The sequence below is a fragment of the Cibotium barometz genome, chromosome 24 (assembly GCF_041138505.1).
Source record: "Cibotium barometz isolate CiBa-2024 chromosome 24, ASM4113850v1, whole genome shotgun sequence".
In the NCBI taxonomy this organism is placed as follows: Eukaryota; Viridiplantae; Streptophyta; class Polypodiopsida; order Cyatheales; family Cibotiaceae; genus Cibotium; species Cibotium barometz.
This window is the reverse complement of record NC_141069.1, coordinates 52,645,574-52,659,062: the sequence shown is the minus strand read 5'-3', so window position 1 is coordinate 52,659,062 and position 13,489 is coordinate 52,645,574. Positions and strand designations below refer to the sequence as shown.

At 45.8% G+C, this 13,489-nt stretch overlaps 1 protein-coding gene across 1 annotated transcript in view; it reads left to right on the top strand.

Annotated features, from left to right (window-relative positions):
- Nucleotides 1-871: 871 nt before the first annotated feature.
- LOC147625441 (PRKR-interacting protein) overlaps nt 872-13,489 on the top strand; it is a 57,688-nt gene continuing 45,070 nt past the window's right edge. Inside the window, exon 1 of the mRNA XM_086818774.1 lies at nt 872-1,200. Within this exon, the coding sequence (XP_086674900.1) occupies nt 961-1,200 (240 nt within the window). The 5' untranslated portion in view covers nt 872-960. The remainder of the gene's footprint in view (nt 1,201-13,489) is intronic.

The window sequence follows — 13,489 nt, the reverse complement described above, 5'->3', positions numbered from 1 at the left end:
GGCTTTCCTGGGCCATAGGACTTGAGTAGTCTACCTACAACTATTACTGATGTAGACATGATCTCTACGATCATCTGAAAGTGAAGATGGTGAAGTGTTCCTCCTATGGTAAACATACCTTTCATGCATTCCATCTTCACGAACTCTTCGATTGGTTCCCAGAAAGACAAGTCAATGTCCTTATTACCCACTCCCACTACCCACTACCACAGTGACTGTGATACCTTGAAAGACTTGGTCTTTAGACTGTTTGCAAGATACTCGGTGATTTACTAGAAGTGACTCTTTTTTTTTTTTTTGGCGAGCAGTTGGGATGACTATGTTGAACAAAGAATCGAAAGAAATCATCAAGTAGCTAGGCAATGTATATAAAAGCTTATAAATAGGTAATAAACAAAAGCACTGAATACAATTAGCAATTTAATTTATGAAAATTGGATGCAAAAACAAGGTACACACCAGAGCTTCTTGCTCTTTTTAAGCAGCTCTTTTTTTCACACCTCGGATGTTTGGGCAATATTACTTTCCATGCTTTTCCACGTGTTTTTTCATCCACAGCCATGGTGATCGAGAACTGCAGAAACAACCAAGCATGTGATTTTTTACCCCCTAATAGACGACTAGGGTGCTGCAGGGTCCCGACTGTATACAAGCCAAATAAACTAAGGCTTCTAAGGCTTAAAACGATACTTTAACAAGTCTAGAGGCAACAATTACTTATCCATAATATTATCCACACTAATGTGTAAATTGCTGTGTGGCCGAATATATATCCCCACTAATCTGGGAATTGCGATGTGCCAGAGCTCCCGGCTCGAGTGTGAAAGGGCGCTCAAGAGTGTGGGTAGTTTAATTAATAGAGGCAAACCAAGATTTGGACTGCCAATTAGCATTGTCTATTGTATTGTGCAATTAATTCACACAGGTGAAGAAGCCAGAGCGAGAGAGAGGGGTTAACTCATGCCTCGCTACACTACTTCTCAAACCTACACGGATGGGAACACACAGATTGTGGCTCTGCAACAGGACTCGGACCTTCAGCTGGCGGTGGTAGCGGCGCCATCGGACGGTGCTGCGCCTCCTAAAGCCGAAGACGAAGACCTGGAGGTCAAGCTCCGCCGCATCCTCGAGCAGGTCCCCGTCCGCATTAGCAATACATCCGGCAGCTCCGCCGGCTCTGGATCAGGAGACTTCCATCAGGTGCTTCTTTTCTTTCTAAAAAAAAACAACATAGATTTACTAGGATAACGCCTACACTTTCTTGCAAAAGAAGTTGTCTTCTATCAGTAGCATGTGCCATGTCTCCTAGGGCATGGTACAGGTCAATTTAGGAGACATACAGGCCACTATTTGATAAAGGGACAAGGCCATTGAGTATAAAAAAAGGTAAGGTAAAGCAGGTGCATACCTCTGATGGGATATTACAGTTTCCGGAGGCAACAGCATATGAGAATTACAGTGATGGGCACGGAAGGAGCGAAGTAGGGACAGGGAGTCTAGCCAGATTGCAGTATGGAGCTTAAAGTGCAGGTTTGGGGACTGTTTCAAGGCTGGCTAGGGGTCAGGGATGTAAAATTTCATCAATGCTCAAACTTGGGGGATTTTTACCACATCGTGGTTATCTACAGCAGGCCAACAGGTTGACCTGTTGTTCCGGGGAAAAATTCCCCAGTAGGTTTTTCTTTTGAAGAGAAAATGGAGCATCATTTCGAAGAGAACCGGTGTCACATTAATGCTCAAACTTGGGGGATTTTTACCACATCGTGGTTATCTACAGCAGGCCAACAGGTTGACCTGTTGTTCCGGGGAAAAATTCCCCAGTAGGTTTTTCTTTTGAAGAGAAAATGGAGCGTCATTTCGAAGAGAACCGGTGTCAGCTGTCATGAAGTTCTGCACTCAAAGTAAGTGTGTCCCAAGTGCAAAGGTGACAAGAGGACAGATGCAGCACTCAAGAATATTCTTTCATGCATATAATTCACTGTGGATTTGCATCAGCATACACTGGAACTCGAGAGGGAGGTGACTGAATTTATGATGATTTGGTGTGACCTTATGTACTGGTTGTTTGGTTTCTGCCATCCAGCTCAAACCAGATCAATTCTCTAGTTCAATCGAGGTAAAAGAAATTCTGTCGGTGAGACTTGGAGTTATTTTTGGACCAAATTTTGATGGCCACATCTTAACTTAGTGGCAGATGCTCAACCCTAGTTCGTTTGAGGATGTAGAACTGAAAGTCATGGTTTCTTCAGTCCCTTTGAACCAAATGTATCGATTTCTTGCACACTACAACTGAATCAAGAATTGATGAATTGATTTGGATTCTGATTAAAAAAATGATGATCCCTGAAAATTGGTTGAAATGTAATAAGCTGAGCTTAACACTGGTTGACACGTGTTTTGAATGGGTAACCACTGGGCATGATGCAGATGTATGCATACTTCCATATTTGTCAGGAGTTAGTCATTTTGGCTTGGCTGGGGGATGCAGAGTGGTGTCAGAATAGGAAGAATAAATTTTTGTCATCAATCGCGTTACTTGCTACTACCATTCATGTTGGAAAAGCATTTGCTCAATGCTCCGCTCTCGTGTTGTTGTGGGTGATGGATGTGCCCTATTTTGTAAGGCTCTCTATATAAGGAGTAGCCGTTGTGGTGAGCACTAGGGCACCGGGTAGTTCCGAGTTTAGACACGAATGGTGGCCGAATGTGGCCAAATGGTTAGGAGATGGCTTATGTAGATTTCGCACACTACCAAGTAGGATGTATGCTTGTGCAAGCTATGTGACCGCATTAGTGAATGGAATCGAGGATACATTGTTCTTGGGTTACGGGGCCCGTTTGAGGGTCTAGATGATCTCACGGACTGTGGGAGCTGCACATAGTAGTATGATCCTAACCGGATGATACAGACGGTTGGTCATTTTGGATCAAGTTGTGGGTTGGCCGACATGACCGATCTACGCATATGCCGATATTGGGTACTATAGATAGACCAGTTTGGCAGCCTTTGTTAATCATCGAGTTCATTGTGTTCAAGCACTCTTGTAAGCAAGACATTCTTTGTCCAACGTCTGTCTAGATTTGCCATCATAGCTCCTTACCCGGAGTAGATGAGTGGGTGGATAGCCATCAATTTATAATCAAAGTTTGTAAGTAGTAATATTATTTACTCTCCACTTTTTTTTTGCAATTTAGTACTTTGTATTGTGAAGATCTTGCTTTCGCTATTGTGTTTTCTTACATGGTATCAGAGCATACGCTCTAGGTGTTACATGCGGAAGCTCTGGGAGTCTTCTTTCAGTCCTAAACACCATTTGGGAACATGTTGATGCAAAACGCATGCATAAGAGAGAGAAGAGAAAGAGAGATAGCTGAGTATTCAGTATATCACAAAGTACAAAAAGGTATAACAGTCTTGCAGCCCTTGGTTGCCTTCCATGAAAAGGTGTAAACCCTAGTCTTGGCCTAATTCTATGACCCAATCCATTGTTGGCATGAATGGATCAAATCGTTGAGCAAAATTGCCTTTTATAGGCTGGACATGACACCATAAACTGGCTGATTGTTGGTCAGCCAGCTACCTGGATAAACATTCGAATTTTGCTATAGCCAACAGGACATCAACCTGTATCTGCTGGCCAGCAGCCCCTCCATGTCCATCATTAGTCAAATCCTTGCCAAAACTAGTGTCATGTGCATGATAAATGCCATGGACATTCTCAGGTGCTGGTCCAGAAAAGGCAGCCAGATAAAGAGAATGAACCAGATAGAGTTAGGATTTGAGCACAAGAGGACAAGTGTGGACTTAGAGCAAGGCCTGGAGGGCATCTTGACAATGCATTAGAAGCAAAGATAGCTGGTCGGTTGAACCAGAGGGCAAGGCGGCAGCAGGCGCATCATGATCAAGGAGGAATATCCAGTCGGGCAGTGCTGAAGGGATTTAATGGACTGTGGACTGGCCGACCAGCAGTCGGCCAGTTGGCCAAGTCTTTGTGAAGTCCTATAAAAGGGGCAGTGTGCTCATCATTGTAGTTCAATCCTCTAGGGATTGGGTCTTTAGGGGTCCAAGTAGGGATCAGGATTTTGGTGTTTATCACCCTTTTATGAAGACAGCCTAGGGCTGTAGAAGAGTACCTTTTTGTACTATAGTAATATACTGAATTTCCAGCACATCTCTCTCTCTCTACTCTCTCTTCATATCTGCGTTTTGCATCTGCATGTTTCTAGGAGTGTTTAGGGTTGAAAGAAGACCCTCAAAGCTTCCGCGTGTTACAACTAGCAATTCATGCTCCTAATCTCTGGTTCTGATCTGTCTTTTGTTAGCAGTCATCTCCTGTTTGTACCATAGTGCTCACAGAGGGCCTTTGTTGTGGGTGTGCCGACCAGGAGCTCCTATCATTTTTTCCCATGTTTTTCCTTATTTTTCTAGTCGTGGGGTAGATTTTGTGCTGGCTGACTCTACCTGTCCAGGCCGACTGGATTATGCTGGCCAACTTGTCTCCAACCTTCAAGCCAATTGGGGCTCTGATACCATGTCAGAATGCACAGTGGAAATGAAGACAACTAATGGAGAATGGGATTTACAAACTCTGAGCACTCTCTCTTACAGGTTCTCAGTTGGGTGATGTGTGGCAATTTCGTCATGACCACTTGAATGTGGATATGTTGCAGTAGGCTTTCTGAGACCAGATGGTGGATGGCTTGCCAGATGTTGGTAGCAGTAGGCAGGAACATTACAGTCCTTGCTTTCGTTAGTCAGAGGAGCCTTTACAAGTGAACTATGCGCTGATGTCTCGTATCAGTCGGGATGAAGAGCCTCTTGCAATTGAGGAAGCTCTTTCCCAGGGGGCTTGTAGGACAGCCAAGCAAGCGGCAGATGGTGACTTGCAGGCGGAGGCGGATGTTGCGCAACTTCCAAGCTTTGAGGTTCCGGGTTCAGAGGGGGTGGTTTACAGGTTGGAAGGCCTTGTGTGGTCTTCAGCAGGTTCCAGGACTTGGCATACGAAAGTTACAGTTGATGATCCTTGTGAGTAGGTTGATGCCTCTTTGTTTCGGAAGCGGTTTGGTTCATTGATTTGGTTGCTGAACACTAGATTGGACTTGAGCTTCCTGGTGGGGCTGTTAAGCTCATTTTTGCAGACGCCTTTGAAGACTCATTGGGACGTAGGATTGCGGATCTCGTGGTTTCTGCAGCGTACAAAGGATCTTGGACTCTGCTGTGATCCTAGAGGGGGAATGACGGATGGAGTCAGACTCCACGGTTGGAGTGACTCAGATTGGGGAGGAGATCCAGACACGAGGAGATTTACATCAGGCTATTGTTTTACCCTCGGCTCAGGAGCTGTTTCATGGAGCAGCAAGAGGCAGCCGACTATTGCCTTGTCATATACAGAGGCAGAGTACCGGGTTGCTTGTGGTGCTGCTTGCGAGAGGTGGTGCAGTTGCAGAGGTTACTTGGCGAGATTGGGTTTCCACATGAGGAACCCACGGTCATCCAGAGTCACTTTGTTCGTGAGAATTTTTTTGCTGATGACATCGTGCTAGAGTTTTGTTCAACGGAAGACAATGCAACGGATCTCTTCATGAAGTCTCTACCTCAGGCTATGCTCCGGCGGCACTCCAGCTCACTGGGGTTGGTTCCACATCCAAGAGCTGAGAGGGGGTGTTAGCAGTCATCCTGTCTGTACCATAGTGCTCATAGAGGGCCTTTGTTGTGGGTATGTCCACCCAGGAGTTCCTATCAATTTTCCCCATTTTTTTCCATGTTTTTTCTTATATTTCTGGTCGTAGGACAGATTTTGTGCTGGCCGACTCTACCTGTCCAGGCCAAGTGGATTATACTGGCCGACTTGCTATTTTTAGCAATCGTGGACATCGAGGGTGCTGTTGGCTGCTTTTAGGCTGGCCGACCAGCCCTGAGGGGTGATATAAATATCACCCCTTGCCCCCCCACACTTTGTGTTGAGTATTGTATCGGATCTATTGTATATATTGTAGAGTTCACACAGCCACACTATCTCTCATCTGCGTTTTCTCTTCCACACACACTTCAGCGTTTTTGCCTGCTGGAGGCTCTCTTGCGTTTGCTCATCTTCATGTTGGTGTCTTGCTACGTTGTACTCTCAGCAGTTTCTCATATCTGCTGCGTATTTCGACATCTTTATCTGGTTGCTCTCCTCATCATGCTCAGCTAGTGCATGTCTTGCACATGACATCCCCCTCTGCTAAACTTGATGACGAGATTCCAATCTGTTTTCTTGGATGAATGTCATCATTCCATTCTCTATTCCTGGAGTCCCTTTGTCCTTCTTCCCTCTCTGGCAATCTTTTCACTGAACACCCAGCCCAGTTTCCAAATCCACTCTAATTCTGATGAAGATCTATGCATTTGTTCCATCCAGTCTCCATTCCGTTCCTGCCCTATCCCTGAACTTGAGAAATGAGTCTGGCACTCTCACTCCATCCCTTGGAGGATCATCGTCCCTTGGAACTGTTGCCTGAAAGCCTTTCTTGGTGTGCCCCAAGTGTTTATGTGGTGAGAATCTTTAGCATCAACTTTAGAGAGTAGAAAGAAAGATATATTAAGCATCTACTAAAGACCCAATGGGCCTATGAGATACAATAATGTCCATGGCATATCTCATCATGGACTTGAAAATAAAACAGAAAGAAAACATAAACATAAACATAGTTATTTCAATGGGGTGATACAAAACTGTCCATGGAATACTAAGAACATAGAAACATGAGAGCAACATCAGCTCCGAGTAGATGGTATACCACTCTCCAAAATATCAAGCATGGGGCTAATGAGTATGGCCGAGAGGTCTCCCTCAGCTATGTCACGTGGAAAGGTAGCTCGATGGCGGTGGAGCATGTCCTGGATCTGGAGCTGATGAGGTGATCGTGGCCGACCGCGGGGGGGCGGGGGGGGGGGGGGGGGGCACGCTGGAGTGCGGAAGCTCGGTCTGAGGTAACTCCTCTCTGGCGAGGTAGGTTCGAAGCAGCTCGTGGAGGGTCCACAAGATCCACTATATTGGTGTCCTCCACCTCCTGGGTCCGGAAGAAACTGGTGATGGTTGGCTGGCGAGGGAGGGGGCGGGGTGTCTGGGGCTGAAGCTCTCTCAAGAAGGTGTCTTGTCTGCGGAGCTCAAGCAGGAAGAGGCCTAGGCAACGCCGGTCCTGGAAGTCAATGATCCTGGAGAGTGGACCAAATCCCTCACAAAATAGACAGTGAAACCTCTTGCGGATCTCATAGTATACTGGGCAGCGGCATATGTAATGCTCCTCCGTCTCAACCTCTGTGTGGCATAATCGGCAGATCCTCTCCTCTCTGGATCTCCGTATGAGCTTCCCAGTTATGAAGATGCGCTCAGCTCTACCTGTCTCCACTTTGAGGTGGTGGGATGAAACCCGTATCTGGCCAATCGCAATCCGCATGGCATGGGACATGAGAGAGAGAAGAGAATAAGAATGTAGAAGACGACACAGTATTGGGTCCCAATACCCATTGAAGGCCCCCCCCTACAAGCAAGAGTATTTGCGAATTACGCTAAAAAATACTAATTATGCAAATTACACTAATTATGCAAAAAAATTGCAAAAATCTAAAAAAAATGTAGAATATATTATTCTTTGGAGAAATGCTGTACAATGCTGAGTACAAATGATATGAATGCCCAACGCAAGGACGAGGAAGACCGTACGTCGGCTGAGTATCCAGCTATCCCGAGGCTCTGCTGAAGACTCTCCTTGAGGCTTGGCCACTGATGCAAGTCCAGAAAGCTGTAGGATTGCACATATGCTGGCTGAATGTGAAGAGTATCCCCCTTCTTAGCCTGGAATGTGTGGATGCTGCAAACTGAAGGTACTGTGCTGAATATACCTGAATGAATTTGTGTGGGCTGAGGCAATGCTTTTATACATCTTCCGGACAGCAGTTGGCTGCCTTAAAAGGCTGTCGGCTGGTGCAAAAATGTCCCACGACTCCATAAATGCCAGTCAGCTGATGCAAAGACCCTGTCGACTGCAAGAAATGCCCACGACTGGTATTATGCACAGTCGGCTGCAGTAATTAATGCTCACATGCACAGTCGGCTGCCCAAGAGCTACTGGTCGGGCTATAGCAACACCTGTTGGCAGCAGCCGACTGCATGGCAAAGGCCTTGGATGCCTTTGCAAGGCTAGCCCAAGTTGGGGCTGGCCCCCTTCTATGTGAATGAACCTAGAATGCATTACATGCATTTAATGCTAAGGTTAACAACTACATGCTTCTAAGTGATGCTTTCTCCAAGTGGGTTAAGAGGATTGACAACTGACTAACCTCTAAAGCTCAGAGATTGACCTATGTAGCTCGTGCTTGACTGTCCCTGGACTGAGGGCTCACACTCGGGTCACGACGTATTTTGATGTACTTCCAAAGTAGAATAAGTGTGGAGTAGAAAAACTTAAAAAAAAAAAGTATTTTTTGAGTGCCGTTTCCTCCCCCGTCCCCGTTCCCTACTTATGGCCGTCCCCCGTCCCGTCCCCGTCCCCCGTTACCGTCCCCCGTCCCTTGTGACTATGCAAGTTTGTAGTCTTAAAAGAGATGCAAAGGATTGGGATTGTGTAACATCTACTAGTATTTTTTGAGATGTCAAATGTATGTGAAGCTTGTATGATAGACAAGCAACATTGACATGCATTTCCACAAGATAGCAAGAATGGTGCAAAGGCTCCTCTAGAGCTTGTTCATGTAGATTTTTGTGGTACAATGCCAACCACTGCATTGGGTGGTTCTGCCTATTTTTTGTTACTAATCGATAACTTCAATAGGAAGATGTGGGTGTATTTTCTTTGGAATAAGGCTGAAGCTTTTGGAAAATTCAAAATATGGCATAGCTTGGTAGAGAATGAGACATGAAAGAGGCTGAAGAAGTTTTGCACAGATTGAGGAGGAGAATTCACATCAGGTAAATTCAGTGCCTATTTCAAGGAACATGGGGTCGAGAGATTTGATAGTTACTTATACTCTACAACAAACTAGTGTTGTAAAATGCAAGAATCGCACAATTGTGGAGATGACATGGAGTATGCTCAAAGAGAAAGAAATGCAAAATTCTTTTTTGGCCGAGGAAATTAACACAACAGCGCATAACTGAGTTACATAAAGGTAGTGTAGGGCATGACACCTTAAGAGGCTTATTCTGGTAAGAAACCTTCAAGTGTATATTTCATGACATTTGGTTGTGACTATCATATTCATGTTCGAAACTCATCAAGAACCAAGTGGGATTCTAAGAGTAGGAAGTGTATCTTCTTGGGGTACAGTATGGAGACGAAGGGTTACCGGTTATATGACTGGAGGCAAAGAAGATAAATGTCAGCTGTGATGTGGTGTTCGAGGAGTAGTCTCATCAGGTAGAAGAGAAGGCTTCATCCACAATATCGTTCAATGAAGAAGTAGCTGACCATCAGTGACAAGAACAACTCCACAGAGGTGGATTCATCAATGGATGAAGAAGAGGAGCCTGCAATGTCACAATCCTCTAGAGGTCTGTGACATGTGGAAGGATTTCCTGGAGCATGGATTCACTCATACAAGAGTTGGTGACTCTAATGAGTGATTAAAGTTGGTGACACTCTTAAGTCAGTAAGAAGAGTTGGTGACTTTGACTATTGAATGTGTACACTCATGCAAAGGGTTGGTGACCCTAGTGAGTGTGTGAACTCATGAAAGAGTTCGTGACTCTGGTCAATGAGTCATGAAGAGTCGGTGACTTTGTTGAGTGAGTATGTGAACTCATGGAAGGGTTGGTGACCCTAGTGAGTTAATTGGACTCATGCGCACCCAAATGTTGCCATGTCTTGCTTCCTGCACCTGATTTTTGCAATGAAGCAAATATTTCACAAAAGCCCCATGAACTGAACAAAAAATCAGTTACTTGAACAGCTGTAACCCTGATTTTGCAAAGATTGTCAACCGACGGGAGATGACAGACCTCTAGGCGCGCAGCGAAGATAGGAGTTGCTGAAGCTGACCTTCTCAAAGATGCAAACCAAGCCTTCGTGGAAGGGATCTGCCCAATTGGAGGATGATGATGAAGACAACAAATTCTTGCTCTCGACGGTAGCCGAGTCCGACAGACAGGAGGGTCCGGCAACTGGACGTCCCGGTACGGGATCGGCAACGATGAGCGACCTAGCAGGCGGGCAACAGTGACGGGAGCTGCGAGTGTCGACGGCACGAAGGCCTCCGGTGACAGCGATGGCGTCAACGCGATGGGGAGTGGCCGGAAGACGGAATGCCGGCCGGAAGAGGGGATGGCGACGGATAGATGGACCCAAATTTTTTCAGAATTCTGTCCAATGCCACATTAGCCACAAGTGTGCTGAGCTCAGTCAGCCGTCGCCCACTTTGGTGAGAGCGCCGCCGAGTGGCGGGGCGGTGGTGGAGCCCTCGGCACTAGCGCCGCCTGAATTGGAAACTAAAACGGGCGACACGGAGGCTAGGCAGCGGTGGAAAAGAGCACACCCGGGCGGACGAAAACTTATGCCAACGGAGCTGCATGCCTGTTGACGGAACCGCAGAGTGTCAACGGACAGAACTACGTGAATAGAACTCCGTGCAGAAGGGGGGCAACCTTGCTCTAATACCACTATTAGGGTTAGGGTTCTATAGACATAGACACACAAAGAATAAACAGCAGCAAGAACACGAGAGAGATTGTGATTGATGCTCACACAAAGAGGGATAGCATAGAATGTGTGGATCTCAAGAGTTGACTCCATAATATCAAAATACAATAATAATGGTGGTGTCATTTCACACAGATGGCCAAGGGAAAAAACCCAAAGGGAGAAAAGTGCCCTTGGTTAGCCCATGTTCACATGTGACACTACTCATAGCATAGATGCCAATATTTTTGATCCGGCTCAGTCTCCTTTTTTCAATGGTGCTCTTAGCTCGCCGTCAACTTAGTTTGACTTTTTTCTTTTTCTTGCTTTTTGTCCAAAATTGGTGCTTTTTCTTGGCCCACCTTCATGATCCCTGTTCCCATGCTTTCATCAACCTGTCCATGTGTCCGAGCATGTGTTCCATCATGTGAAATAGAGTTAGGAGGGCCAAATAGTTACATTCCCTCCCTCTTATATCGCAGTTGTCCTCAACTGCGAACTGCAAGTGTTCCAAGCACATCCATATGTTTCAAATATTTTCCACTACTAGCCCTGTCGGGGTGAGCTTTTGCATCTGGTCATTCCCCACATTTGTAGTGTCATTTGCTCATCTGGCAACATCTCTATGCCTTATCTTTGATCAATGTCTTTGTTCTTGATGGCACGTCTTCACGGCCTGTCACATGTGTTAGATAAAATAATTGCATACCTACCTCCTGCAAGAACTAGGCAAAAGCTAGTCAACAAACAAGTATGCATCATTCGTGTTTACTGGGTATTCTAGGTACTAGTTAGGTAGTCTGGAGCCCAGTGGACTACATGCCATAAATCCAAGCATTGTCCATACATCAAAAACAACACACAAAGTCAAAGAAATTCAAACATACATAAGTATGCAGTGCACAAGTAATGATCCTCTTGTTTATGGATTGTCCTATTTGGTTTCATCAGAAACCGTATTGAGCTATCTAGCTCCCGAGGGAAACCGCTCAGACTATCAATCAAGGCCATCTGGTCACTAGGACCACCCGAGAGTTCCTCAATAGTCATATGGGCCATCTAGTCACATTGACCGCGTGACTATGAAATCCAATACAGTCATCTAGATCATCTAGTCGCAATGACCGCCCAACTGTGAAATCCAATACAATCATCTAGGCCATCTGGTCGCAATGACCACCCGGTTGTGAAGTCCAAGATATCTGGCATCGTTGTCGTCCAATGGGTCATCCGGCAATTCTGGCATCGTTGCCGTCAATGGGTCATCTAGCATCGTTGCCACCCAAATACATGCTCCTTGGGCTATCGGGCATCATTGCCACCCAAACTAGAGCATGTCCAAGTAACCATTATATAAACAGAATAATGATCAATTCCAATCCAATATATATGCAATGAAAAGGACTCGAGGTTCAATCCCTCCCTCTTGATCGCAAGACATCTATATGCATGTACTTCAAATATATCTGAACCAACCACTTCCTCATAAACTCAAAGTATATATGGATAGTCTTTGAAGTACTTTTCTGGCATCCATTTTGCATCACAGAATGAAAAAGAATTTGTTCTAGCTCTTCCACCCCTGGTGGATCCTTCAAAACAAGCTCCTCAAGGGGTAACCATGTACATACATGGTTTCCATAAATTGTCATGGAGGGCATTATATATCCTTCAACGATCTGAAAGGTCAAACCGATGACATACATGGTTGATCTTCTGGTATCCTGAAAAGGTCCATATACCATCATTCCCTGACTTTGGCAATCCAAAGATAAAATCCATAACAATACTCATAAGAAAACGCAGCACTCCCACTAGATGCTTGATGCACAAACAACTGGATAAAAACACGAGAGGAAACAGTAACCTAACCTACTCAAAATCTTATTCATATACTTGTCTGTTACAATGCCATGTTGGAAGCTGAGCTTCCCTTGAAAAGGTTCTTGCACTTCTAACTAATGACCCAAGTCCCAAGTGGGAACTTGAATGAATGACTAAGAGACCTGGCCCTCTTTATATAGGCCCTTGCAAAACTGGCCGACTGGACCCAAACTGAGCCAATTGGACCAAATCTGGCTGACCAGCATTTAATGCTGCCGACCAACACAATTCTGGCGTTTCCCTCCTGTCGGGCTGCTGCTGGCTACCTATCGACTGCTGGCTGCACTAATGAAAGCTCCACGCTGCCCTTCATAGCCTTGTGAGGCTCTGTCGCCTGGTCCACGCCTTCTCATCCTCTGTTGGTGGTCATTGGCTACAGCCCTCTTGGTCCCACTCAGCCCTAAAAAGGTGTCTGACTCTGTCCTACTGCCTATCCAGATCAGGGCAGAAGCATGTCCACGTGGCATGCACGTGACATTCCCCCTGCTAAACTTGATGACGAGGATCCAACCTACCTCTTTGGATGACTGTCATCATCCCTCATTCCCTGCCGTGTCTCCTCACTGTCATCCTTGGACGTCTGGCAACTTGACTTTACCTAGAAAACATTGCTATCCTCCGCGACGGCTTCGCTTGAAGAACTTACATTCTGATCCACTGAGCCCCATGCCTTCACCGCAATCCTGCGTCCCAATGAGACTTCAATGGCGTCTGCATAAAAGAGCTCAACAGCCCTACGGAGAAGCTCAAGTCCAATCTGGTGTTCAGCAACCAGATCAATGAACCAACTAACTTCCGGTACTGCGAGGCATCAACTGGCTCACAAGGATCTGTAACGGTTAACTTTGTGTGCGGGTCCATCGGCGAAGTAATAGGCTTGTAGTTCTCCATCCCAAATTCCTCAAGCAACTCATGAACATACCGCTGCTGAGAGACGAAAAACCCCCTC